At 43.8% G+C, this 24,377-nt stretch overlaps 1 protein-coding gene across 1 annotated transcript; it reads left to right on the forward strand.

The window, feature by feature from the left end:
• Positions 1-2,002: 2,002 nt before the first annotated feature.
• Positions 2,003-23,832, forward strand: LOC139367138 (serine/threonine-protein kinase PRP4 homolog). Its single transcript, XM_071105208.1, has 15 exons — positions 2,003-2,080; positions 2,638-3,870; positions 4,049-4,207; positions 10,243-10,404; positions 10,511-10,592; positions 13,818-14,025; positions 18,941-19,008; positions 19,185-19,278; positions 19,538-19,685; positions 20,066-20,203; positions 20,425-20,578; positions 20,830-20,944; positions 21,055-21,206; positions 21,353-21,439; positions 21,747-23,832. Exons 1-15 carry the CDS (start codon positions 2,022-2,024, stop codon positions 21,948-21,950), a joined length of 3,063 nt encoding a protein of 1,020 aa, XP_070961309.1. The 5' UTR covers positions 2,003-2,021; the 3' UTR covers positions 21,951-23,832.
• The last annotated feature ends 545 nt before the right edge of the window (positions 23,833-24,377 follow it).

Consider the following 24,377-nt stretch of genomic DNA (forward strand, 5'->3'; position numbering starts at 1 on the left):
TGAAGATCCCGACGAACAGTTCTTGTGCTGACTTTGCTTCCAGAGGTTGCAACCGAGGACAGATGATTTTTATGCGCTACACGCTTCAGCAATTGGCAGTCCCGTTCTGTGAGCTTGTGTGGCCTACAACTTTGCGGCCGAGCCGTTGTTGCTCCTAGTCATTTCCACTTCACAATAACGATAACAATCCTTACAGTTGACCGGGGAAGCTCTAGCAGGGCAGAAATGAGATGAACTGACTTGTTGGAAAGGTGGCATGCTATGATGGTGCCACATTGAAAGTCAATGAGCTCTTCAGTAAGGCCATTCTACTGCAAATGTTTGTCTATGGAGATTGCATGGCTGTGTTCTCGATTTTACACAGTTGTCAGCAACGGGGTGGCACGTAGCCTAGTGGTTAGAGTGTTGGACTAGTAACCGAAAGGTTGCAAGATCGAATCCCGAGCTGACAAGGTAAAAATCTGTCGTTCTGCCCCTGAACAAGGCAGTTAACCCACTGTTCCTAGGCCGTCATTGAAAATAAGAATTTGTTCTTAACTGACTTGCCTAGTTAAATAAAGGTAAAAAAAAAAAAAAAAAAAAAAAAAAACGAGTGTGGCTGAAATAGCCAAATCCACTAATTTGAATGGGTGTCCACATACTTTTGTATATTTAGTGTATCTATCAATCCGGTGCTGCATAAAGATCTTTATAAAATGTGTTATGCTAAAATGTGGTTTCCTTGGTCTGTACTTTCCCTTCACAGAGCCAATGACTGCCTGTCTTTCTCTAGTACAGCAGCATTACGACTGAAATGTCTGACATGACGGTTCTCATTGAAAATGTGATGGAGTGAAATAGGTTTCATGACAGCACGAAATGCCATTACACATGTTCAACTGAATGTGCCATCTTCACTTTCTATTTGTGAATATGAAGTGAATAGGGCTTAGGCTGCCTTCTGGCCCATACGACCAAGGTGTAATGGGGTGCTCTTCTCATTATGAATACAGTGTAAATTAAAACTGTCTTGTACAGTACAAATCACAACAAGATGCCCGACATCTAGTTATTCTTATTGTGTTATTTTTTATTATTACTTTTTATTTTAGCCTACTTGGTAAATATTTTCTTCTTCTTGAACTGCACTGTAGGTTAAGGGCTTGTAAGTAAGCATTTCAATTTTTACAGTTGGACTTTTGCCTATGTAGATACATTGAAACAATGCACTCTATTTATTTAGACTATAAATACAAATGTTGCACAAATTCATTGAGAAAGTGGAAGAAGCTTTGGATGGTGGGGGTGGAGGATGAATGATGCCATTCATCATCATCTTGGGACTTTGGGGGGGGGGGGGGACAGCTCTGTGATATTTCCCTCATGCTTAAAAACTGACCGGGAGAGGGGATTTTTGCATGTGCTACAGACTGCTATATCGGTCCTCTAATACAGGATTAGTAAAGGGGGGAAATCCCAAGGTAAAATTATATCTATTTTTTATTCTGATTTTTCAAGGTCAGAACCTCTACTTCCCGCGGCTATGGGTATACAGGTCTATAATCTCTACAGACTGTAACTGTACTGTGAAGAGGTAAAGAAAACGCTTACTTCTATGGTAATCTTGTTCTGCTCTTTTAGGGTGATGTTAGTTCAGAGAGGCTGTAAAACATACATTTTTATTTTTTCAGAGAGGCTGTAAGAGAGAAGGAACTTTCCAAAGTGATTGTGAGTGACAGAATCCCCAGTGGAGGGAGTGCCTGAGAATACCCTGGTTTTAGGTTTTGCTTTTAAACTATGAATAACTAACTATAGCTGGGAATAGACCAACACTTGTCTAGAAATTTTACCAGCCAGTTTCCCCTTGCCACTGTCAGCATTCTCTCAAACATCACTGTCCCCTAGTGGACAAAATTATACTTTTAGCGCTTTCAGTCAACCCAGTACGTCGCGGCTGCTGTAGAGGGCAGAAGTACAGTTTTTTTGCAGTTCTGTGTACTGTGTACAATACATTGAAGGAAGAAACACCCCGGCTGAGGAAAATGGCCGATGTAGAGATGGATATCGCGTCTAGCAGAATGAATAACGGAAACGAGCACGTGTAAGACATTTTAGAAGATTAGACGACCATGCAACTTATTTGTAGTACTTTCACCCGATTCAGTGCTTTTGGCAAGTCGACGTTGTCGTCGGTGTATCTGTTTTCTGCAGCGTTGAAACAGTATCAGGCTAGCTAAATAGAGCTAGCCAGCTAACTCTTAGCTATCCCAGTGTTCGAAAGGCTTTGCTGACATGTTTAAATGTTTTCTATAGCGAAACCATACCATAAACCAATCAAACCCGAGTGTCCTAAAATGCAACTTAACATTCTAGTTAACTCGCTAACTATCTGGCTAGCTATGCTTATTGCATACGTAGCTAAGAAGCTAACGTAGCAAGCTAGCCATTGTTTGCTACAGTGGCTTGCTAGCGCGTTAGCTAGCGGTCAGCTAACTAGCTGACTTGGCGGTCAAGTCGGGAAGCAAGGATAGCTAGCAGTTAGAGATTTTGTTTGCTGTGTTTAAAGTCATATTTTGGACAATTCATGTTGTAGCTAGCCAAGTTACAAAAAAAATGGTTTGGTTTAAATTATATATTTTACCAATCTTTGTACCTTAGGAAAGAAGATTTGGAGAGCCATGACAAGAGTGGGAGTGAGGAGGAGAGTGGTGAGAATTCAGAAGAAGAAGAAGAAGAGCGGGAGGAGAAAGAAGTCGGGGAGGGAGAAGCAGAAACTAACGGAGAAAAGACAGCGAAGGTGTCCAAACATCACAGCAGTGGCAGCAAACACAAGAAGAAGAAACACAAACACCGCAGCAAGCACAAAAAACACAAGCACGCGTCCGAAGAGGACAAGGACCGAAAGCGCAAACATCGACACAAACACAAGAAACACAAACGTAAAGATGGCTCCTCTTCTTCCGCCCCTGGCATCAACAGCGCCTCCAGCCAGAGAAAGACTCACATCTCCCCTTCATCTGACGACAAGGCCTTATTGGAGGAGTTGGAGAAACAGAGGGCCATGATTAAAGCTGAGCTGGACAGCCAGGTGATGGAGGGGGGTAAGGTGCAGTCAGGCATGGGCCTCATCCTACAGGGTTATAACTCTGGCTCTGAGGAGGGAGACGGAGAGGGCAGGGTCCGGAACGGGGAGCAGCGTCAGAAGGGCAGTATGGGGAAACCCCCCTCCCCTAGGGGTAGGAGTGGTAAAGCCAGACGGGACTCCACAGAAGCCAGCAAGTCCAGCTCTAAGCGCCACAGTCGGAGCAAGTCCAAGGAGAGGACAGGCAAGGAATCTAAGTCGGACAAAACAACCAAAGTCAGCAAAGATGTGGCCGCCAAAGGCCGTGGCCGCAGCAAATCAAAAGAGAGGAAGCGTTCCCAAAGCGGGGGCAGGTCCAAAGAGAGAAACAAGAAGTCTCCTTCCCCCTCCAGCAGGAGGGCAGAGCAGAGGAGCGGCCGATCAGACAAACGCTCTTCGCCCCAGCCTGACGACAGACCAAACACGGAGCGTGGCAGCCGGAGGTCCAGATCACGGGAGCGTCCAGGGCGCTCAGAGTCAGAAAGAGAGCGAGACAAGAGGCCGACAAAGTCACCTTCCAAGGATGCTTCGTCAGGGAAAGAGAACCGCTCTCCCCACAGGCGAGGAGGAGGAGTGGCCATTAGCCCCTCGAGGAGACGCAGCGCCTCCCCACGCCCCACCAGAGACTCCCAGCAGGCATCCGCTTCAGCTTCCACCTCCAAACAGGGCTCTCCTTCCAGATCAGCCAGGTCCCCAGCAAGGAGAGGCCGCAGTCGCTCCCCAGATGCCAGGAGGAGGGATGCTGATAGACCGGGCTCCTCACCACTCCGGTCTGTTTACTATGGATTAACCTGCAGTCCACCCCCTTATTGTCCTATACCAAACAACAGTAGTGGTCTGTACATGGCATGGGCAACTATTTGAGGGTGCATACTGTTTTAGGATGGGACATTAAGAATGTGCTGCTATCCACCACTGATCTTCTAAACTTTATATTCTCTCCCACAGAAAGCGAATACGCCCAGAAGCAGGGCCAGGGGGTAGAGCGAGGTCACGGGAGACCAGCCCCAGAGGTGCTCCCCAACGTCGCAGGATGAGCCGCTCACCCTTCAGAAGAAGGTCCCCCTCGCCCTTCCGAAGACGGAGCAGGTCTCCAATGAGACGCAGGTGAGATGGGACAAGCTGAAACTTGTGGATGTGCTGAGCCAAATTAAATCTGCAGGGGCTTCTTCAAGCCTCCAGAAGTTAAGATGATGCCTGTAAGTAATTGCTTTTGCAAAAGCTAACATGCTGACCACACCGCTCGCGTTGCGTGCACTGCAAAATAAATGTACACATACATGTTATTCAATCATTGCACCCACACTGCTTGCGCGTGCCAATGAGCGTCTGCGTTGCCAAGCGCTAAAATAGAAGTCAGTTCTATTTGGGACGCTGAACGTGGTGCAAGTCCTGCCTCTCCCATCCCCTCATTGGTTTATAGAAGCAGATACCTACGTGCCATCTTGTCATTGGTTATACCCACATGGGTGATTAAAAAATTAACTTCGTCAGTATGTCGTGGTAATACACCTATGAAAGTTAGATGCCAAGTCCAAAGAAGAAAAGGCCTGGAAGGAGGAGCGATGACTAGAAACGATTCGGTTGACCGTTTTACAGTTGAATTCAGAAGTTTACATACACTTAACAAATTGTTCAACCACTCCACACATTTCTTGTTAGCAAACTATAGTTTTGGCAAGTCGGTTAGGACATCTACCTTGTGCATAACACAAGTAATTCTTCCAACAATTGTTTACAGACAGATTATTTCACTTATGATTCACTGTATCACAATTCCAGTGGGTCAGAAGTTTACATACACTAAGTTGACTGTGCCTTTAAACAGCTTGGAACATTCCAGAAAATTATGTCATGGCTTTAGAAGCTTCTGATAGGCTAATTGGCATAATTTGAGTCAATTGGAGGTGTACCTGTGGATGTATTTCAAGGCCTACCTTCAAACTCGGTGCCTCTTTGCTTGACATCATGGGAAGTTCAAAAGAAATCTGCCAAGACCTCAGAAAAAATATTGTAGACTTCCACAAGTCTGGTTCATCCTTGGGAGCAATTTCCAAATGCCTGAAGGTACCACTTTCATCTGTACAATCAAGTATAAACACCATGGGACCACGCAGTCGTCATACCGCTCAGGAAGGAGACGCGTTCTGTCTCCTAGAGATTAACGTACTTTGGTGCGAAAAGTGTAAATCAATCCCAGAACAACAGCAAAGGACCTTGTGAAGATGCTGGAGGAAACGGGTACAAAAGTATCTATAGCCACAGTAAAACAAGTCCTATATCGACAACCTGAAAGGCCTCTCAGCAAGGAAGAAGCCACCGCTCCAGAACCGCTATAAAAAGCCAGACTACGGTTTGCAGCTGCACATGGGGACAAAGATCGTACTTTTTGGAGAAATGTCCTCTGGTCTGATGAAACAAAAATATAACTGTTTGTCCATAATGACCATCGTTATGTTTGGAGGGGAAAGGGGAGGCTTGCAAGCCGTAGAACACCATCCCAACTGTGAAGCACGAGGGTGGCAGCATCATGTTGTTGAGGTGCTTTGCTGCAGGAGGGACTGGTGCACTTCACAAAATAGATGGCATCATGAGGTGGGAAAATGATGTGGATATGTTGAAGCAACATCTCAAGACACCAGTCAGGAAAGTTAAAGCTTGGTTTCAAATGGGTCTTCCAAATGGACAATGACCGCAAGCATACTTCCAAAGTTGTGGCAAAATGGCTTAAGGACAACAAGGTCAAGGTATTGGAGTGGCCATCACAAAGTCCTGACCTCAATCCTATAGAACATTTGTGGGCAGAACTGGAAAAAACGTGTGTGAGCAAGGAGGCCTACAAACCTGACTTAATTACACTAGTTCTGTCAGGAGGAATGGGCTGATATTCACCCAACTTATTGTGGGAAGCTTGAGGAAGGCTACCCAAAACGTTTGACCCAAGTTGAACAATTTAAAGGCAATGCTACCAAATACTAATTGAGTGTATGTAAACTTATGATCCACTGGGAATGTGATGAAAGAAATAAAAGCTGAAATAAATAATTCTTTATTCTGACATTTCACATTCTTAAAATAGTGGTCATCCTATCTGACGTAAGACAGGGATTTTTTACTATGATTAAATTCAGGAATTGTGAAAAACTGAGTTTAAATGTATTTGGCTAAGGTGTATGTAAACTACAACTGTATGTGTGAATTAATTGTCGGAGTAGAGGTAAAATAACTCAACGTTTATCCAAGGACAAATTAGCTAGCAACAGCAAGCTAGCTAAATAGGACAAATTAGCTTGTAACTGCAAGCTAGCTAGCCATAAATGTTTAATGCTTTTCGACCTGTCCCCAAATAAATATAATTGGCCCAAATAAATATAATTGGTTCAGAGTTTGTCTTGATATTTGAACCTGCATGTCGTGATTGTTTGGTGTGGGGGGGGGGGGGGGACAAAATCAATTTGCGCACATCCGTTTTTGGGTACGGTGTAATGGGGATCCTAATAAAATACTAATAGTACAATATTGTATTACTTTTACAGATACTGGATCTGTGTAGCTAGTTGAAATTATTGTCATCAAATAGGCAGGCAATGCTGTCTTAAGTTCATGTTTTGAATATCCCTATATTTCTGTTACGGGGTTATCACTCTGTTATTAGGGCATCTGCGCAGGAGTCTCGGAGTAGATGAACCTGGCCTGAGTGCAATGGCAACCATGTAGTGTGCTATTATGGTTTAGTAAACGTTGTTTAACTGGAACCTTGTCGTTGTGTCATTTCGAGTTAACATTGGTAGCAGAGGATGGCTAATAACTACAATGTGCTACCTCGGTTCGACAAGAAGAGGTCGTATGAAAGATGGAAACATTAACTTGGAATCTGGACATGAGTTACTAATCTGGACGAGAAAAAGCAAGCACTTGCGGTGGTATTATCGCTCGAGGGAAGAGCGAGAGATACAGCACTGGAAATATCCGTTGGATTTGAACAAGGATGACGGTATTGGAACTTTGATTAGAGCAGTGGATTCTGTGTTTCTTAAAGAAGAGGGAGACCGTAACCATGACAGTGTTACTAGAGATATTTTGGTTGCAGTGACAGACTACATAATTGATTTCCAACAGAGGTACAATAGGATGCGCAAGTACGACATGGTTCTCCCGGATGCAGTGTTAGCTTTCAAGTTTCTAGATACTGCCTGTCTGGATGGTGGGGAGAAACAGTTGGCTTTGACTGCTTGTACCGTGGTGACTTTTGCGCCAATGAAGTCGGCACTAAAAATACTTTTGGGTGAAAAGACGTCAGTCGCGCCAATAACAGATGGAATGCAAGTGAGTGATGCAGCATATTACACAGAGGCAGAGAAAAGGTGCCAACAACCAGAAGAGGGCGCCATTGCCCGGAACAAATCCACTAGACAAATATGGAAGGAGATCAAAATGTGCCATTTGTCAAAGCACTTACCATTGGGTTAGACTGTCCTCATAAAAAAATCATAAAAAATGAACAAGTTAAACAGAGGAAAATGTATACAGAGAGAGCAGTGTAACATTACACTGTTTTCAAACAAATCTGATGCTGAGATCTTTATAGTTGAATCCTTAGGATTGTGATTGATACTGCATGTACACGCACAGTGTGTGGCGCAAAATGGCTTGATAGATATGTCAGTGAACTAAATATGAGTACAAAATATGATTGACACACCAAGCAACAGCTTTCCAATTTGAAGATGGGAGAATCGTCCATTCTAACAAGAGTTAAGATACCAGCAAAAATTGGTCAGACTGTCACCTTGAAACAGAGGTGGTCCCTACAGATATCCCCTTACTATTAAGCAAAGCTTCCCTCAAGAAGGCAGGGGCTGTACTAGACATAAAAAATGACAATGCATTGATGATTAAACAACCAGTGACCCTTGAACTTACTACCTCATGCCACTATTGTGTAAACATTTTAGACAGACATCACACATGTAAAAATGAGATTCTGACGGACACAGAGCACACAGAGATTCTGACAGTCAGAGAACATGAACACAAAAGAAAAACACAAAGTATTGTTAAATACATGGACAGAGAAAGTGGTATTCCACATACAGCAACCGTCATTGGACGAGCAGGAAAAGCCAAAGGAAAACACCAGAACTGGTACAACTTGCAGTACTCTGACCCAGCTACACTTTCTGGTACAACAGGGTCAGCTGATCTGTCACTTGTAGATAATCACAGAATAGAACCAATGGAAAATCGAGAAAAAACAGGAATGACATTCAAAATGATGTACTTGAAACAAGGATGTGTCATTTGACTCAGCTAAGCTAGATGAGCTCAGTAATTGGAGGAAAAATGGAGTGTTTGAGGAAGTCAAAGACATTGGCCAAAAATGTGTCTCAACAAGGTGGGTGTGTACCCTTAAAGAATCCTTAACTGGAATAGTGCCAAAAGCACAACTAGTGGCTAGAGGTTTTGAGGCACTGGCTGCTAAAGAACTCCCAAAAGACTCACTGAAGTGCCTCAGTCACTCAGATTGCTGATGACAGTGATCTGCCAGAAAAAATGGAACCTTCACTCCATAGACATCAAATCTGCATTTTTGCAGGGAACAGAGCTGTCAAGGGACATTTACATCTGACCTCCGCCTGAAGCTAAGAGTGAAGGAACACTGTGGAAACTAAAAAAGTGTGTATGGCCTGGCAGATGCATCACTCTACTGGTACAGCAAAGTCAAGGCAACAATCCTGAGTACAAGTGGATCCTGCAGTCTTCTATTGGCTTGATCAAGACTGCAATGTGACTGGAGTACTTGCCTGTCATGTTGATGACTTCATCTGGGGTGGCTCACAGACCTTTGCTAGAACTGTGATTCCACACCTCAAAGCTGTTTTTTCCAGGTCGGCCGTGAGGAGCGTGATCATTTTTATGTTGGCATAGAGTTTATTACAGTTGATGGAACAATACTGATGTAACAGGAAAGCTATATCAAGAATCTTCAACCTATCCACGTGGATTCAAGAGCCGTACAAAGGAATTCCCCTCTCTGTGGAATTGAAGCTGATTAATTGAGGTCAAAGATGGGTCAAATTCTATGGGTTGCTAGACAGAGTAGACCTGATGTAATGCTTGATGGCTGCAACTTGGCATCCAACACAAAACACGCCGCTGTACAAACCATTCATGAGGCAAACAAAGTTGTTTGTAAACTGAAATCACAACAGGTGACTAAAGTTTCAGCATGTTGGAAAAGATGACTCTGAAACAAGTTGTCTTCAGTGATGCTTCCCTAGGGAACCTTACAGATGGAGGCACACAAGGTGGACACCTTATCGTGTAAAGGGGTGAAGGAGGAAGATTCTCATCTGTTGGCAGTCAAAAAGGATCAGATGAGTTGTCCGAAGCACGCTTGCTGGAGAAACACTTGCTCTTGCGGATGGAATTGACAATGCTATCTTTCTTGCAACTCTGTTCTCAGAGTTTACCACTGGTGAGACAAAACTGCATATTCTACCTGTAGTTTGTCACTGACAACTACTTCTTAGTTGATGCTGTGAAGTCAACCAAGTCTGTCACAGAGAAAATACTTTGTCTTGAGATTAGCAGCATCAAGGAACTTATTTGTGGTCGACCACAAAGGAACAGCTTGCTGACTGTCTGACTAAAAAGGAGCATCCAGTCTTGCTCCTACAGGCTCACAGTAATGGAAAGTGGCAGCGTGAGTAATACAAATAAAAACTGTCACACAACCCATTTGTAATGAGGAACTTGAATAATACTTGGACATTTATGTTGTTGAAGTTTTGTCTTTAAAAAAAAAGTGTGAGATTGTGAAGTTCATGTTTTTAAGTATCCCTATTTTTCTGTTATTACGGGGCTATCACTCTGTTATTCAGGCGCCTGCGCAGGAGTCTCGGGGTAGATGAACCTGGCCTGAGTGCAATGGCAAACATGTAGTGTGCGAATACGGTTTCGTAAACGTTGTTAAACTGGAACCTTGTCGTTGTGTCATTTTGAGTTAACACTGTCATGGTAGTGGTAAGATGGTTTCCTTACAAATTATGTCTGGTTCTAGTGATGAAGCTTTGGTGATGTCGGAGTATGAGGCTCATTGGCCAAGGTTGTCTAAATATTTTCTATGTTGTGCGCTGCAGGTCGCCGGAAAGAGACCGATACGGCCGTCTCAGACAGTACGGCCGGCGCTCCAACTCCCGGGACCGGGACAGGAGGAGGAGACATGGCCGGGACGAGGACAAGTTCAAGGGCAGCCTCTCTGAGGGCATGAAGGCCGACAAGGAGTCCTCCGAGGAGGAAGTGTGAGTAGAGGGTGAACACCCACACACAAACAGACAAATACTACACTGCAATATGGTAATTATCTGGGTGATTGTGTTTTTGTAAGTGGGTTAATTTTGTTACCAGGCTTGAGGACTTTGACGGTGAGGAGGTGGATGAAGAGGCCATCATAGAGCAGCGCCGGCAGCAGCGCCTGGCTATCGTCCAGGTCAGTTCCCCATCCGTCATCCAGGGCTCCAGACTAACATTTCTCCCTGGTGGCACAAACCTTTTCAGTTTGTGGCATCACGCAATAGAAACATGAAGTAATCACTTATAAAGTAATTCAGTGTTTTATTAAGAGGTCTAATAGGCTACTTAGGTGGTATTACAGAAATAAATTGTTTCATGTAACACGTCCATGCAGGAATGCATGAATCAAGATATTTTGATGTGCAACCTAGTCCAGTGATTTATATTTAACTGTTAATACAGGACTCAAGAATTTTGTTTTGTTCAACAGAGATGTATTTGACTACGTAGACTCATTTATTTGGCGCTAAATGACCACCTAATAAGTGGAAACTCAAACGTATTAGCTAGATTGCTAACTCTAAACAGAATTGGTGTCCACGGGCCCATAAAAATTCGTAGTCTTCAATTAATTTCTCATTAAGTTTTAAAACGTCTTAAATTCAGTTTGCAGAGGTCTTAAAAAATGTGACGGAGATGACTTCAGTGTTTTCGTTATATTGTGCCGGTGCTGCTTAATTGTTCCACCGCGGCAGAAAAAACATCAAATGATACTTGAGATCCACTTCCTAGGTTTTCGAGAGCTATCCACGCATGTGCACCTCTGTGTGTACACATTAGGGCTGACCCCATTTAATTGACTGTTGGTATACCGATCATTTTTCAGTCAAATCAAATCAAACTTGATTTATCACATACGCCGAATACAACACCTTATCATGAAAAGCTTACTTAAAAGCCCTTATCCAACAGTGCAGTTCAAGAAGAGTTAAAAAAAAATATATAACAAATAAACTAAAGTAACACAATAACATAACATTAAAAAGGCTATATACAGGGTACCAGTACTGAGTAGGGTTGAAGTGACTGCATAGATAAACGGCGAGTAGCAGTAGTGTACAAAACAAATGGGAGGGACGTCAATTATAATAGTCCAGTGGCCATTTGAATAATTGTTCAGCAATTTTATGGCTTAGAAGCTGTTAAGGAGCCTTTTTGGTCCTAGACTTGGCCTTCTGGTACCGCTTTCCGTGCAGTAGCAGAGAAAACAGTCCATGACTTGGGTGACTCAAGTCTGACAATTTTATGGGATTTCCTCTGACACCGCCTATTATATTGGTCCTGGGTTGCTGGAAGCTTGGCCCCAGTGATTTACTGGGCCGTACGTAGTACCCTCTAGCGTCTTGCAGTCGGATGCCAAGCAGTTTCAATACCAAGCGGTGATGGAGCCAGTCAAGATGCTCTCATTGGTGAAGCTGTTGAACTATTTGAGGATATCAGGGCCAATGCCAAATATTTTTAGCCTCCTGAGGGGAAGAGGTGTTGTCGTGCCCTCTTCATGACTGTTGTGATTGGTGTGATTGGACCATGATAGCTCCTTAGTGATGTGGACATTGAGGAACTTGAAGCTCTCGACCTGCTCCACTACAGCCCAGTTGATGTGAATGGGGGCATGCTCGGCTCTCCGTTTCCTGTAGTCCACGATCAGGTCCTTTGTCATGCCGACGTTGAGAGGTCTCTGACCTCCCTATAGACTGTCTCATCATCATCGGTGATCAGGCCTACCACCGTCATGTGGTCTGCCAACTTAATGATGGTGTTGGAGTCGTGTGCGGCCACACAGTCGTGGGTGAACGGAGTACAGGAGGAGACTTAGCACGCACCCCTGTCCCCCGTGTTGAGGGTCAGCGTTACGAATGTGTTGTTGCCTACCCTCACCACCTGGGGTCGGTCCGTCAGGAAGGCCAGGATCCAGTTGTAGAGGTAGGTGTTTAGTCCCAGGGTCCTTAGCTTAGTGATGATCTTGGATGGCACGCTGGTGTTTAACAGTGAGCTGTAATCACTGAACAGCATTCCCACCTTTTGTCCAGGTGGGAAAGGGCAGTGTGGAATGCAATAGATTGTGTCATCTGTGGATCTGTTGGGGCGGTATGTGAATTGGAGTGGGTCCAGGGCGATAGTCATTTAAAAAGGATACCTTGGCATTCTTGGGCACAGGGACTATGCTAGTCTGCTTGAAACATATAGGTATTACAGACTGGGTCAGGGAGAGGTTGAAAATGTTGGTGAAGACACTTGCCAGCTGGTCAGCGCATTCTCTGAGAACGCATCTTGGCAATCCGCCTGGCCCTGCAGCCTTGTGAATGTTCACCTGTTTAAAGGTCTATGGACAGCGTGATTACGGAGTCGTCCAGAACAGCTGGTGCTCTCATACATGGTTCAGTGTTGCTTGCCTCAAAGCGAGCATAGAAGGCATTTAGCTCCTCTGGTAGGCTTGCGTCACTGGGCTGCTCTTGGCTGGGTTGCCCTTTGTAATCCATGATTGCTTGCAAGACCGGTGTAGTAGGTGCCGGTGTAGTAGGATTCGATCTTAGTCCACTATTGATTGGTCGTTGGATGGCGTAGCAGAATTTTTTTTTATAAGCGTCTAGTCCGGAACCTGCTGGTTTTCTGTCCTACCTGACAACTAATTGCACCAACCTGATGTCCCAGGTCTTAGTCTCTGATTAGAGGGAACATTGAAAAAGCACAATGTAATTGGTACCGAGGTCCAGAGTTGAGTTTGAAGGGCCGAGGCCAATATGCACACACAAAAAAACATGCAGGCAAATTAATCTCTAAAGAGTCAAAAATATATCTGATTACTCTGGATCGTATTATGACACATCAACATATCCATCATGCTTTCTCTGAACATGTTAGATGAAATAGATAACTTCTTTCATGTCTGTCTTGGCAGTGAAAAGAGTCAGTCTAGAGCCCTCCTGTTTAGCTGACTTGCGTCAAAGTATAGTCATTTGATACCTGATTCACTGAATGAGGGAATTATTTTATTAGACTTTTTGGTTGTAGGCTAATGTTCTAATGTAAAGGCATAGCACCTTGAAGAGAGCTACAGGGTGTATATGCTTCTGTTCCAGCCCTATTCTAACACACCAGAATCTACAAATCAACTACTCAACAGGATGAGTAACTCTGGAGCCATGATCATCACATCCATCTGCTGTTGAACTGTACATAGTTGTTGCATGGATCCCCAGCCCAGTGTTTCATATTTGGCTACTACTCCAATATAGGATGTTTTCTGATTTGCCTTTTCATTATTGAAATTGACCCCCTCGAAACCCATATCTTGTTTTTACTTAATTCCATTGTTGTGACCACTCTATACCTGGCACTACCTCTCTCTCTCCCTGTGCAGAAATACCGTGGCGGCAACGAGGACAGCATGGCGTCCATGGCGTCGGAGCCCAGCAGCCCACAGAGCAGCACACGGAGCCGCTCGCCCTCGCCAGACGACATCCTGGAGCGTGTGGCGGCCGACGTCAAGGAGTACGAGCTGGAGAATCTGGACACGTTTGAGGAGAACATCAAGGCCAAGCAAGGCCTCATCACGCAAGAGAAGGATGGTGAGTAAAGGGATTCAGGTTGGGAGAAAATAAAGGGAATATAGGGAATAGGGTGCCATTTGGTCTGCTCTGTATTGCCGTCACAAAATATTAGCTCATATGCAATGTGCAATCTGGGTGGGTCATCTTGGTGATAACTTTTTATGTTTTTAGTTTATTTTGAAGTTTACAGGTGTTCTTTAGTAATACAGGTTGTTTGCTGAATGTGCCCGCATTAGCTGTAACTGTGGCCGTGTCTAGACTTGACAGTTCATACAGCTTTAGTATTCTGATCATAGAGTTCTGATCATGGAATGTATCTTCAACTATATTTTAAATGTGCGTACCGTGTCCACAGTGTGTCTGGATTCCCTTTTCCCGCGCTATATTCAGACTTTAACGAGGCAAGTCAGTTAAGAACACATTCTTATTTTCAATGACGGCCTAGGAACGGTGGGCTAACTGCCTTGTTCAGGGACAGAACGACAGATTTTTACCTTGTCAGCTCAGGGATTCAATCTTGCAACCTTGCGGTTAACTAGTGCAACGCTCTAACCACCTGCCTCACGAGGAGCCTGCCTGTTACGCGAATGCAGTAAGAAGCCAAGGTAAGTTGCTAGCTGGCATTAAACTTATCTTATAAAAAACAATCATAATCACTAGTTATAACTACACATGGTTGATGATATTACTAGTTTATCTAGCGTGTCCTGCGTTGCATAAAATCGATGCAGTGCGCATTCGCGAAAAAGGACTGTCTTTGCTCCAACGTGTACCTAACCATAAACATCAATGCCTTTCTTAAAATCAATACACAGAGGTATATATTTTTAAACCTGCATATTTAGCTAAAAGAATGGTTAGCAGGCAATATTAACTAGGTGAAATTGTCACTATTGCGTTCATTGCACACAGAGTCGGGGTATATGCAACAGTTTGGGCCACCTTGCTCATTGCGAACTAATTTGCCAGAATTTTACGTAATTATGACATAACATTGAAGGTTGTGCAATGTAACAGCAATATTTAGACTTAGGGATGCCATACGTTAGATAAAATACGGAACGGAATAAACGTTTTGTTTTCTAAATGATAGTTTCCGGATTCGACCATATTAATGACCTAAGGCTTGTATTTCTGTGTGTTATGTTATAATGAAGTCTATGATTTGATAGAGCAGTCTTACTGAGCGATGGTAGGCACCAGCAGGCTCATAAGCATTCATTCAAACAGCACTTTTGTGCGTTTTGACAGCAGCTCTTCGCAATGCTTCAAGCATTCAAGCTAGTTAGCGGGGTGCGCGCTAATAGCGTTTCAAACGTCACTCGCTCTGAGACTTGGAGTAGTTGTTCCCCTTGCTCTGCATGGGTAATGCTGCTTCGAGGGTGGCTGTTGTCGATGTGTTCCTGGTTCGAGCCCAGGTAGGAGCAAGGAGAGTGACTGAAGCTATACTGTTACACTGGCAATACTAAAGTGCCTATAAGAACATCCAATAGTCAAAGGTATATGAAATACAAATCGTATAGCGAGAAATAGTCCTATAATTCCTGTAACTACAACCTAAAACTTCTTACCTGGGAATATTGGAGACTCATGTTAAAAGGAACCACCAGCTTTCATATGTTTTCATGTTCTGAGCAAGGAACTTAAACATTAGCTTTCTTACAAGGCACATATTGCACTTTTGCTTTCTTCTCTAACACTTTGTTTTTGCATTATTTAAACCAAATTGAGCATGTCTCATTATTTATTTGAGGCTAAATTGATTTTATTGATGTATTATATTAAGTTAAAATAAGTGTTCAATCAGTATTGTTGTAATTGTCATTATTACAAATAAATTTAAAAAATCAGCCGATTAATCGGTATCGGCGTTTTTTGGTCCTCCAATCGGTATCGCCGTTGAAAAATCATAATCGGTCGACCTCTAATAACAACACAACAAAAACTGATGACAGAAGCTAACTAGCCAGCTAACCTCTCGCTAGCTAGCAATCAATGCTAAAGGGATTACACATGGGTCGATATAACTCCAGCCAACTTCTTATATTTATTGGCTAGCATTTTTGAGGTAGCAAACACATTCCTCTCACACTAGGAACGTATTTCCTCCCACTTTATAATGAAAAGGTGCCTCTCGGTCCCAAAACACACGTTTTCTGGAGACTTTAGGAAGGAGTGTTGATGACGTTGCCCACTGTATGCTCTTTTGATAGCCTGATTGCATATAGACTGAGGAGAAATCCACACACAATGTATCCCAGACTACCTCCCTTACCATCTGGTCAGCCAGATCTGAACAAAATCGGACCCGCAAAAAACCAGTCTCAATATCAACAGTGAAGAGATGACTCTGGGATGCTGGCCTTCTAGGCAGAGTTGCAAAGAAAAAGCCATATCTCAAACTGGCCAATGATGTCTGTGTTCTTTTACCCATCTTAATCTTTTATTTTTATTGGCCAGTCTGAGATATTGCTTTTTCTTTGCAATTCTGCCTAGAAGGCCAGCATCCCGGAGTCGCCTCTTCACTGTTGATGTTGAGACTGCAGTTTTGCAGGTACTATTTAATGAAGCTGCCAGTTGAGAACTTGAGGCGTCTGTTTCTCAAACTAGACACTCTAATGTACTTGTCCTCTTGCTCAGTTGTGCACCAGGGCCTCCCACTCCTCTTTCTATTCTGGTTAGGGCCAGTTTGCACTGTTCTGTGAAGGGAGTAGTACACAGCGTTGTATGAGATCTTCAGTTTCTTGGCAATTTCTCACATGGAATAGCCTTAATTTCTCAGAACAAGAATAGACTGACGAGTTTCAGAAGAAAGGTCTTTGTTTCTAGCCATTTTGAGCCTGTAATCGAACCCACAAATGCTAATGCTCCAGATACTCAACTAGTCTAAAGGCCAGTTTTATTGCTTCTTTAATTATCAAAACAGTTTTCAGCTTTGCTAACATAATTGCTAAAAGGTTCTCTAATAATCAATTAGCCTTTTTAAAATTATGAACTTGGATTAGCTAACACAACGTGCCATTGGAACACAGGAGTAATGGTTGCTGATAATTGGCCTCTGTATGCCTGTGTAGATATTCCATAAAAAATTAGCTGTTTCCAGCTACAATAGTAATTTAAAACTTTAATATCTACACTGTATTTCTGATCAATTTGATGTTATTTTAATGGACAGAAATGTGCTTTTCAAAAACAAGGACATTTCTAAGTGACCCCAAATGTTTTAATGGTAGTGTAACTATTCAGACCCTTTACTCAGTACTTTGTCGAATCACCTTTGGCAGCAATTACAGCCTCGCCTTTTTGGGTATACGGTACAAGCTTGGCACACCTGTATTTACGGAGTTTCTCCCATTCTCTGCAGATCCTCTCAAGCTCTGTCCGGTTAGATGAGGAGTGTCTCCGTGCAGCTTTTTTCAGGTCTCTCCAGAGATGTTCGATCAAGTTCATGTCCGGGCTCTGGCTGCACCACTCAAGGACATTCAGAGACTTGTCCTGAAGCCACTCTTGTGTTGTCTTGGCTGTGTACTTAAGGTTGTTGTCCTGTTGGAAGGTGAACCTGAGTGCTCTGGAGCAGATTTTCATCAAGGATCTCTGTACTTTGCTCCGTTCATCTTTCCATTGATCCTGACTAGTCTCCCTGTCTCTGCTGCTGAAAAACATCCCCACAGCATGATGCTGCCACCACCATGCTTCACAGTAGGGATGATGCCAGGTTTCCTCCAGAATTGACGCTTGGCATTCAGGCTGAATAGTTAAATCTTGGTTTCTTCAGACCAGAGAATCTTGTTTGTCATGGTCTGAGTCCTTTAGGTGCATTTTGGAAAACTCCAAGCGGGCTGTTGTGAATTTTACTGAGGAGTTGCTTCTGTCTGGCCACTCAACCATAAAGGCCTGTAGTGTTGCAGAGATTTGTCCCCTTCTGGATGTTCAGAGGAAATCTTAAGCTCAGAGTGACCATGGGGTTCTTGATCACCTCCCTGACCATGCCCTTCTTCCCCGATTGCTACGTTTGGCCCGGGCTGTCAGCTCTAGGAAGAGTGTTGGTTCCAAACTTCTTCAATTTAAGAATGATGATGGCCACTGTTCTTGGGGACCTTCAATGTTGCAGAAATGTTTTGTGCTTCAACACAATCCTGTCTCGGAGCTTTAAGGACAATTCCTTCGACCTCATGGCTTGATTTTTGCTCTGACATGCACTGTCAACTGTGGGACCATATGTAGACAGGTGTGCCTTTTCAAATCATGTCCAATCAATTGAATTTACCACAGGTGGACGGACTCCACTCAAGTTGTAGAAACATCTCAAGGATGGTCAATAGAAACAGGATGTACCTGATCTCAATTTTGAGTCTCATAGCAAAGGGTTTGAATACATATGTAAATAAGGTGTTTCTGTTTTTTATTTTGTAATCATTTGCAAAAATGTTTTTTTTATTTGCCATTATGGGGTATTGTGTGTAGATTGAGGATTTTTTCAAATCCCCCTTTTCAAAAATATGGAAAAAGGGGAAGGGGTCTGAATACTTTCCGAATGCCCTGTAAGTGTCAAGTGTAGACACCGCCTTTGTGGCAGACTGGGATGTTTAATCTCATGTTTCCTCCCTTCCCCTTCCTCCAGGGCCCCTCTCTTATAAGGTGTGTTGGCATTGACAGGGGATACAGCGCAATGGCTTGCTCTCTCTCTCTCTCTCTCTCTCTCTCTCTCTCTCTCTCTCTCTCATGTTTGACACCTTTGTCTCGTGTGGTAGAAAGTTGCAACGTGGTGACGTTACACATATGACTAACATTGACCAAATGCGGAGTTGTAAATTAGTCTGGTTCCCCAGTGGTCATTCATTTCACGTCATATTTTTGGGCCGTAACATGTGCCAGTTGAAGCATGTTTCCGTTAAGTGTACTTAATCTCTCGTTTCCTCCCTCTGTCTGTCAGGACCCAAAAAGCCCTCGGCCCCTGATATGTTTACGGAGTCGGACGTCATGTTTGAAGCAGCCATTGATGTAAGTCTTACAGGAGCCTCACTCCCCTCCACTGATCTCCAGCCATGTTTATATCTCTGATCTTTAGAGTGCTACTCTGGGCTAAACATGCAAGCCCATCTTCTGAGTGATCTGTCTGTGGCAAGTAGTTCATTATGCGAGTGTGGTTGAATGTTTGGTCATGTTGGTCTACACAGAGTGCCAGGATGAGAGCAGCAGGTGTTGGGGGGAAGGACTTCAAAGAGAACCCCAACCTCCGGGACAACTGGACCGATGCAGAGGGTTACTACCGTAAGTGCCCTTGACTGGACACACTCTTACAAATGTTACAAATTCATCGATGAAAGACTGCTGGGCTTTTCGCTCTCTCAATCATTCATGTGTCTAAACAGTCCATGTCGTCTTAGTATTCCGCTGTGTATGAGTGCAGTCCTTTTGATTTCACTATTGGTTAATAGTGTTATTTGAGGCCTAGTGACTGGATATCTCATTGAGGAAATAGCCAAGACTCTCTAAACATGCCCCTCGTGTCTATCCTACTGTGTTTTAGGCGTGAACATCGGGGAGACGCTGGACAAGCGCTACGACGTGTACGGCTACACAGGCCAGGGAATGTTCAGCAACGTGATCAGGGGCAGGGACACGGCCCGCGCCGGACAGGATGTGGCCGTCAAGATCATCCGCAACAACGAGCTCATGTAGGTCCTCAGGCCTCTGGACTCAAATGGCACCCCGTTCCCTGTGTAGTGTACTACTTTTGACCAGAACTCTGGTCAAAAGTAGTGCACTATGAAGGTATGTAAGGTGAACGAGCTAATTGTTAGTCGCTCTGGATAAGAGAGTCTGTTAAAAGACTAATGGAGCCATTTGAGACGCATCCTGGTTCGCTCATGGTTTGGGGAACATATTGCCTTCGTCACCACATTTGAATGTGCCCTCTCATTAGAAGTATTCCAGCAACGTCTATGTGGATCGTCCAGGGCTTTTTTGGAAAATATATATTTACCTCAATAGAACCTACCTGGATAAATAAACCAATAGATGCTGACCTTGCTGATTTTGTGTTTTGGGTCTCCAGGCAGAAGACTGGCCTGAAGGAGCTGGAGTTCCTCAAGAGGCTCAACGATGCCGACCCAGACGACAAGTTCCACTGCTTGCGCCTCTTCAGACACTTCTACCACAAGCAGCACCTGTGTCTGGTGTTCGAGCCCCTCAGGTACTAACTGGGAGACTACCACTACTGCACTGTGGCAGTAGTGGGAAATAGCAACCTATTCCTTTTACTACTGCTCAACATTTGTGCACTATAAGGAGTAGGGTGTCATTCCAGATGCACCCCATGTCCTCAGTGGCAGGACACACCGCGATGTGTTTTGTCATCTAGCACACTTCTTCACTGGCTCTAACTCGTGTCTCTCTGTGAAATGTGTGTCTCAGTATGAACCTGCGCGAGGTGCTGAAGAAGTACGGTAAGGACGTGGGCCTTCACATCAAGGCTGTCCGCTCCTACACCCAGCAGCTCTTCCTGGCACTCAAACTCCTCAAACGTTGCAGCATCCTCCACGCTGACATCAAGCCTGACAACATCCTGGTACGAGGCCCATATTATCATCACATGACTGTTACAACTGCACTGAGGCCGGGTCGTGTTCAACTGCACAAAATGGAAGAAAGAGGACTGAAACTGAGACTACCTGGATTTGTCCAATAAAAAAAACACTTATTTTTGCTTTGCGTTGAAAAATGTATTGAAGCGTTTTGCGATACTGTGCCGTAATGAATAAGACCATGGCCTGAAGGTCCCATCTAACAGTGTCTGTTTCTCTATCTCTCCCCTACAAGGTGAACGAGTCGAAGACCATCTTGAAACTCTGCGATTTTGGCTCGGCGTCCCATGTTGCAGACAATGACATCACGCCGTACCTCGTCAGCAGATTCTACAGAGCTCCAGAAATCAGTACATTTTACTTTGAGATTGTTTGCTTATAACGGTTTAGCTGTAATGGAGCTCTCTGATGTTGTCCCTGCTTGGATCACAGTCCTCATGATGTCTTGTCTCTGTCACAGTCATTGGGAAGCCATACGACTACAGCATAGACATGTGGTCAGTGGGCTGCACGCTGTACGAACTCTACACCGGCAAGATCCTTTTCCCTGGCTCCTCCAACAACCACATGATCAAACTGGCCATGGACCTCAAGGGCAAGATGCCCAACAAGGTAAACTGTACACATTACTGGACCTGGCTGGTCTCTCCTAGCCTTAGTCTCTCTCTCTGTGTTAGATTTTGACAGGAAGTCATAACCTGGGGCATTGTACACTGTGCTGTAGCATACAGATGATGTAATGGTTATTTTGTTCTCAGATGATCCGGAAAGGCCTGTTCAAAGACCAGCACTTTGATCAGAACCTCAACTTCCTCTACATTGAAGTAGACAAAGTGACCGAAAGGGTTTGTATATGTTATACTTTTCAGCTGCTCAGTTGTTGGGGAAATTATCTAAGAAATGGGTTAAAAACAGCTAGATTTGCTGGGCTAGTCATGAAGGCTCATTCAGATGCTTCATATTTTTTGAATAGTTTCTCACTGTGGTCCTCTGTAGCTCGGTAGTGCATGGCTCCAGTATACTGGGTTTGAAACCTGGGACCACCTGTATGTAAAATGTATGCTTAAAAGCATCTGTTAAATCATTTATTTATTTATTTCCCTCCACCCACTCCTTCTCCATCCTCACCCCACCTCCCTCCACACACCACAGGAGAAGGTAACAGTGATGAGCACAATCAACCCCACCAAGGACTTGCTGTGTGACATGGTGGGTGGCCAGCGGCTGCCCGAGGAGCAGAGGAAGAAGGTCCTGGTCCTAAAAGACCTGATCGACAGCACGCTGATGCTGGACCCTGCCAAACGCATCAGCATCAACCAGGCCCTGCAGCACCCCTTCATCCAGGAGAAGATCTGAACTCAAACCAGTCCAACAATCAACCAGGCCCTGCAGCACCCCTTGATCCAGGAGAAGATCTGAACTCAGACCAGCCCAACCATCAGCCAGGCCCTGCAGCACCCCTTCATCCAGGAGAAGATCTGACCTCAAACCAGCCCAACCATCAACCAGACCAGCCTTGCCAGGTAGAAATACAAGACCAGGTGCCCCATTGAGAATGTTATGGATAAATTGTTTCCCCTATTTTGATTATGATGGGTACGATAACCTGGTATGTTTTAATTGTAAATAAGTAAAATAGACATTCATGAAGAAGAAAAAATCATTTTGATTTATCATAAACCCCACCCCCCTCTGGCGGTGATGCAGCAGTTATGGACTATTTCTATTTAGCTGGCATTGAAGTGAATGACATTAAAATAATAAAATTATTGTAAACATGTCTAATGCATTGTCGAAGTATCTGAGTGTAGGTCGGTTTAGAAATGTGTGTTGTGTACTAGTCGCATCAAGGAGATGCATCATCTTCAACTGTAAAATTTTTAATGATCACCAACATTGCTCATTCTGCGACTGTGCATGCTTTTGAATGTGCACCCCTTCGTTGTGCTCTAGATGTGTCTAGCATAAGCCTGTGTACTGTTAATGCTCTCTGTAACCAGGTTTCCAGCCAACCTTTTTATGCGAGGAAAGTACACGTTAGATACAAAATGTCAAGACTGATGGAAACGGCACGTTTTGTTGGTGAACTTTCCAAAATGTCTGCAAAATAAAACACCAGACAGGGTGGGATGTTTTTGTCGGTAAAATTCATTACGTGAGAAATGGCAGAAACTTTTTTGTTTTTTTCCCCCCCACAGAAATTTATATAATAACCAGTCACGCAATGATTGTCCTCCAACTATGACTCGAGAAAGCATGCAGTTAAATAGGCTACAGATAAAATAAGTTATGGTGAACTTCATATGGGGGTGAAAGTGCACGGTGATGAGCTTGATGCTCCTTTCCTAATAAATGTAGAGGGTCTTATTCTGGTGACATGATTGATGCTTGACTGCCGTTTGACAAATACAAATAATCTCACTTTTATCCATAATAATCTCATGTAGGTAGCCTAACCGCACTGTATCTGCAAGCTGTTGGCTAAAGCACACGTACTAAGACCAGAGCGGGTACATTTGCTATATAACGCAACTTTTGTTGTGCCGAAAACCATCAGTGGAGTTGAAAATGTGATGGAAACCAATTGAACTTAATCTGTACATTTAAATGAACTGCGCTACACCACGTTCAGCCTTTTATCTGGAACAAGTCATTTTGATGGAAATATCTCTGGTGGGGAAATGTGCATATTGTTTTTGTGGATTTTAGAATATTCACCAATTGGATGGTAACATAGTGTGTGTGCGTAGCAGCATTGATGTCCCACATGATGGCACCACAATCCCCATTGCACAGGTCCCAGGCCTGTGCTTAAGGAATGGACTCAACTGTAGTACTGTACTCCCCTCGAACAATAAGACCGTTCCATTTCAAGGTCTGTCATTGTGTTATTTTACAGAACAGAGCAGCCCCACTGACTCCAACGGTTTCACATATTTCCTCCTCTCTCTCTGACACGGTCCTGGCTATAGGCTCTCAGATTTAAGTGCCTCCTGTATGAGCCTTGTGTGTAGAACACAGAACAATGCCGGCCTGTGAAAGCCGCCACCTCGTTCTCCTCCCATGTTGTATATATTCCATTGTTGCCACAGTCTTTCTCCATGTTAAAGATTTTCATGTTTGATTTGTTTCTTTTCTCATTGAGGGAAAAAATATTGTGATTTAAGCAAAGAACTGAGATGTGAAAGAGCACCTTCAGTGCACCACCACTTTTAGTAATAAAATATTTCCTATTCAATATTGTATTTGTTCCTCTGTTCTCAAGTATAATACAATACAAATATACACCAGTGTAATTTCTCTATATATTTCCTGAATTAAGGTAGCCCAGTGGTTAGAGCCTTGGCCAAGAACCGTAAGGTTGCTGGGTTGAATCCCCGAGCTGACAAGGTAAAAATCTGTCTTTCTGCCCCTGAACAAGGCATTTAACCCACTTTTCCCCAGTAGGCTGTCATTGTAAATAAGAATTTGTTTCTTAACTGATTTGCCTAGTTAAATAAAGAATAAAACAATGAAGCAATTCTAATTATTGATGGGGTTCTGTGGCTAAGGCAAATGGATAACTGGGTGGAGGGCATCCTTGTCTTCAGTGTAATTTCTAAGCAATGCCTTGTTGACTTCCTCTGTACGTTTGGATGTTGACTCAGGAAGAGATAGTGAAAACATGACCTCGCACTGATGGGTATCCACATCTCTCCATTTACCAGTGAAGTTTTGCCCTGAGAGCACCAACCTGGCTCCTGACTCCCCCTACCATTTGAGTCTGAGGCAGACTGAGGAGAC

This window comes from Oncorhynchus clarkii, chromosome 15 (genome assembly GCF_045791955.1).
Source record: "Oncorhynchus clarkii lewisi isolate Uvic-CL-2024 chromosome 15, UVic_Ocla_1.0, whole genome shotgun sequence".
NCBI lineage: Eukaryota > Metazoa > Chordata > Actinopteri > Salmoniformes > Salmonidae > Oncorhynchus > Oncorhynchus clarkii.

Bases quoted from the DNA above. Each gene is read 5' to 3' on its own strand.
- LOC139367138 (XM_071105208.1), top strand. From the start codon at position 2,022: ATGGCCGATGTAGAGATGGATATCGCGTCTAGCAGAATGAATAACGGA. The intron at 2,081-2,637 runs GTAAGACATTTT...TTTGTACCTTAG, and splicing joins AATAACGGAAACGAGCACGT to GAAAGAAGATTTGGAGAGCC. The intron at 4,208-10,242 runs GTGAGATGGGAC...TGTGCGCTGCAG, and splicing joins AGGTCTCCAATGAGACGCAG to GTCGCCGGAAAGAGACCGAT.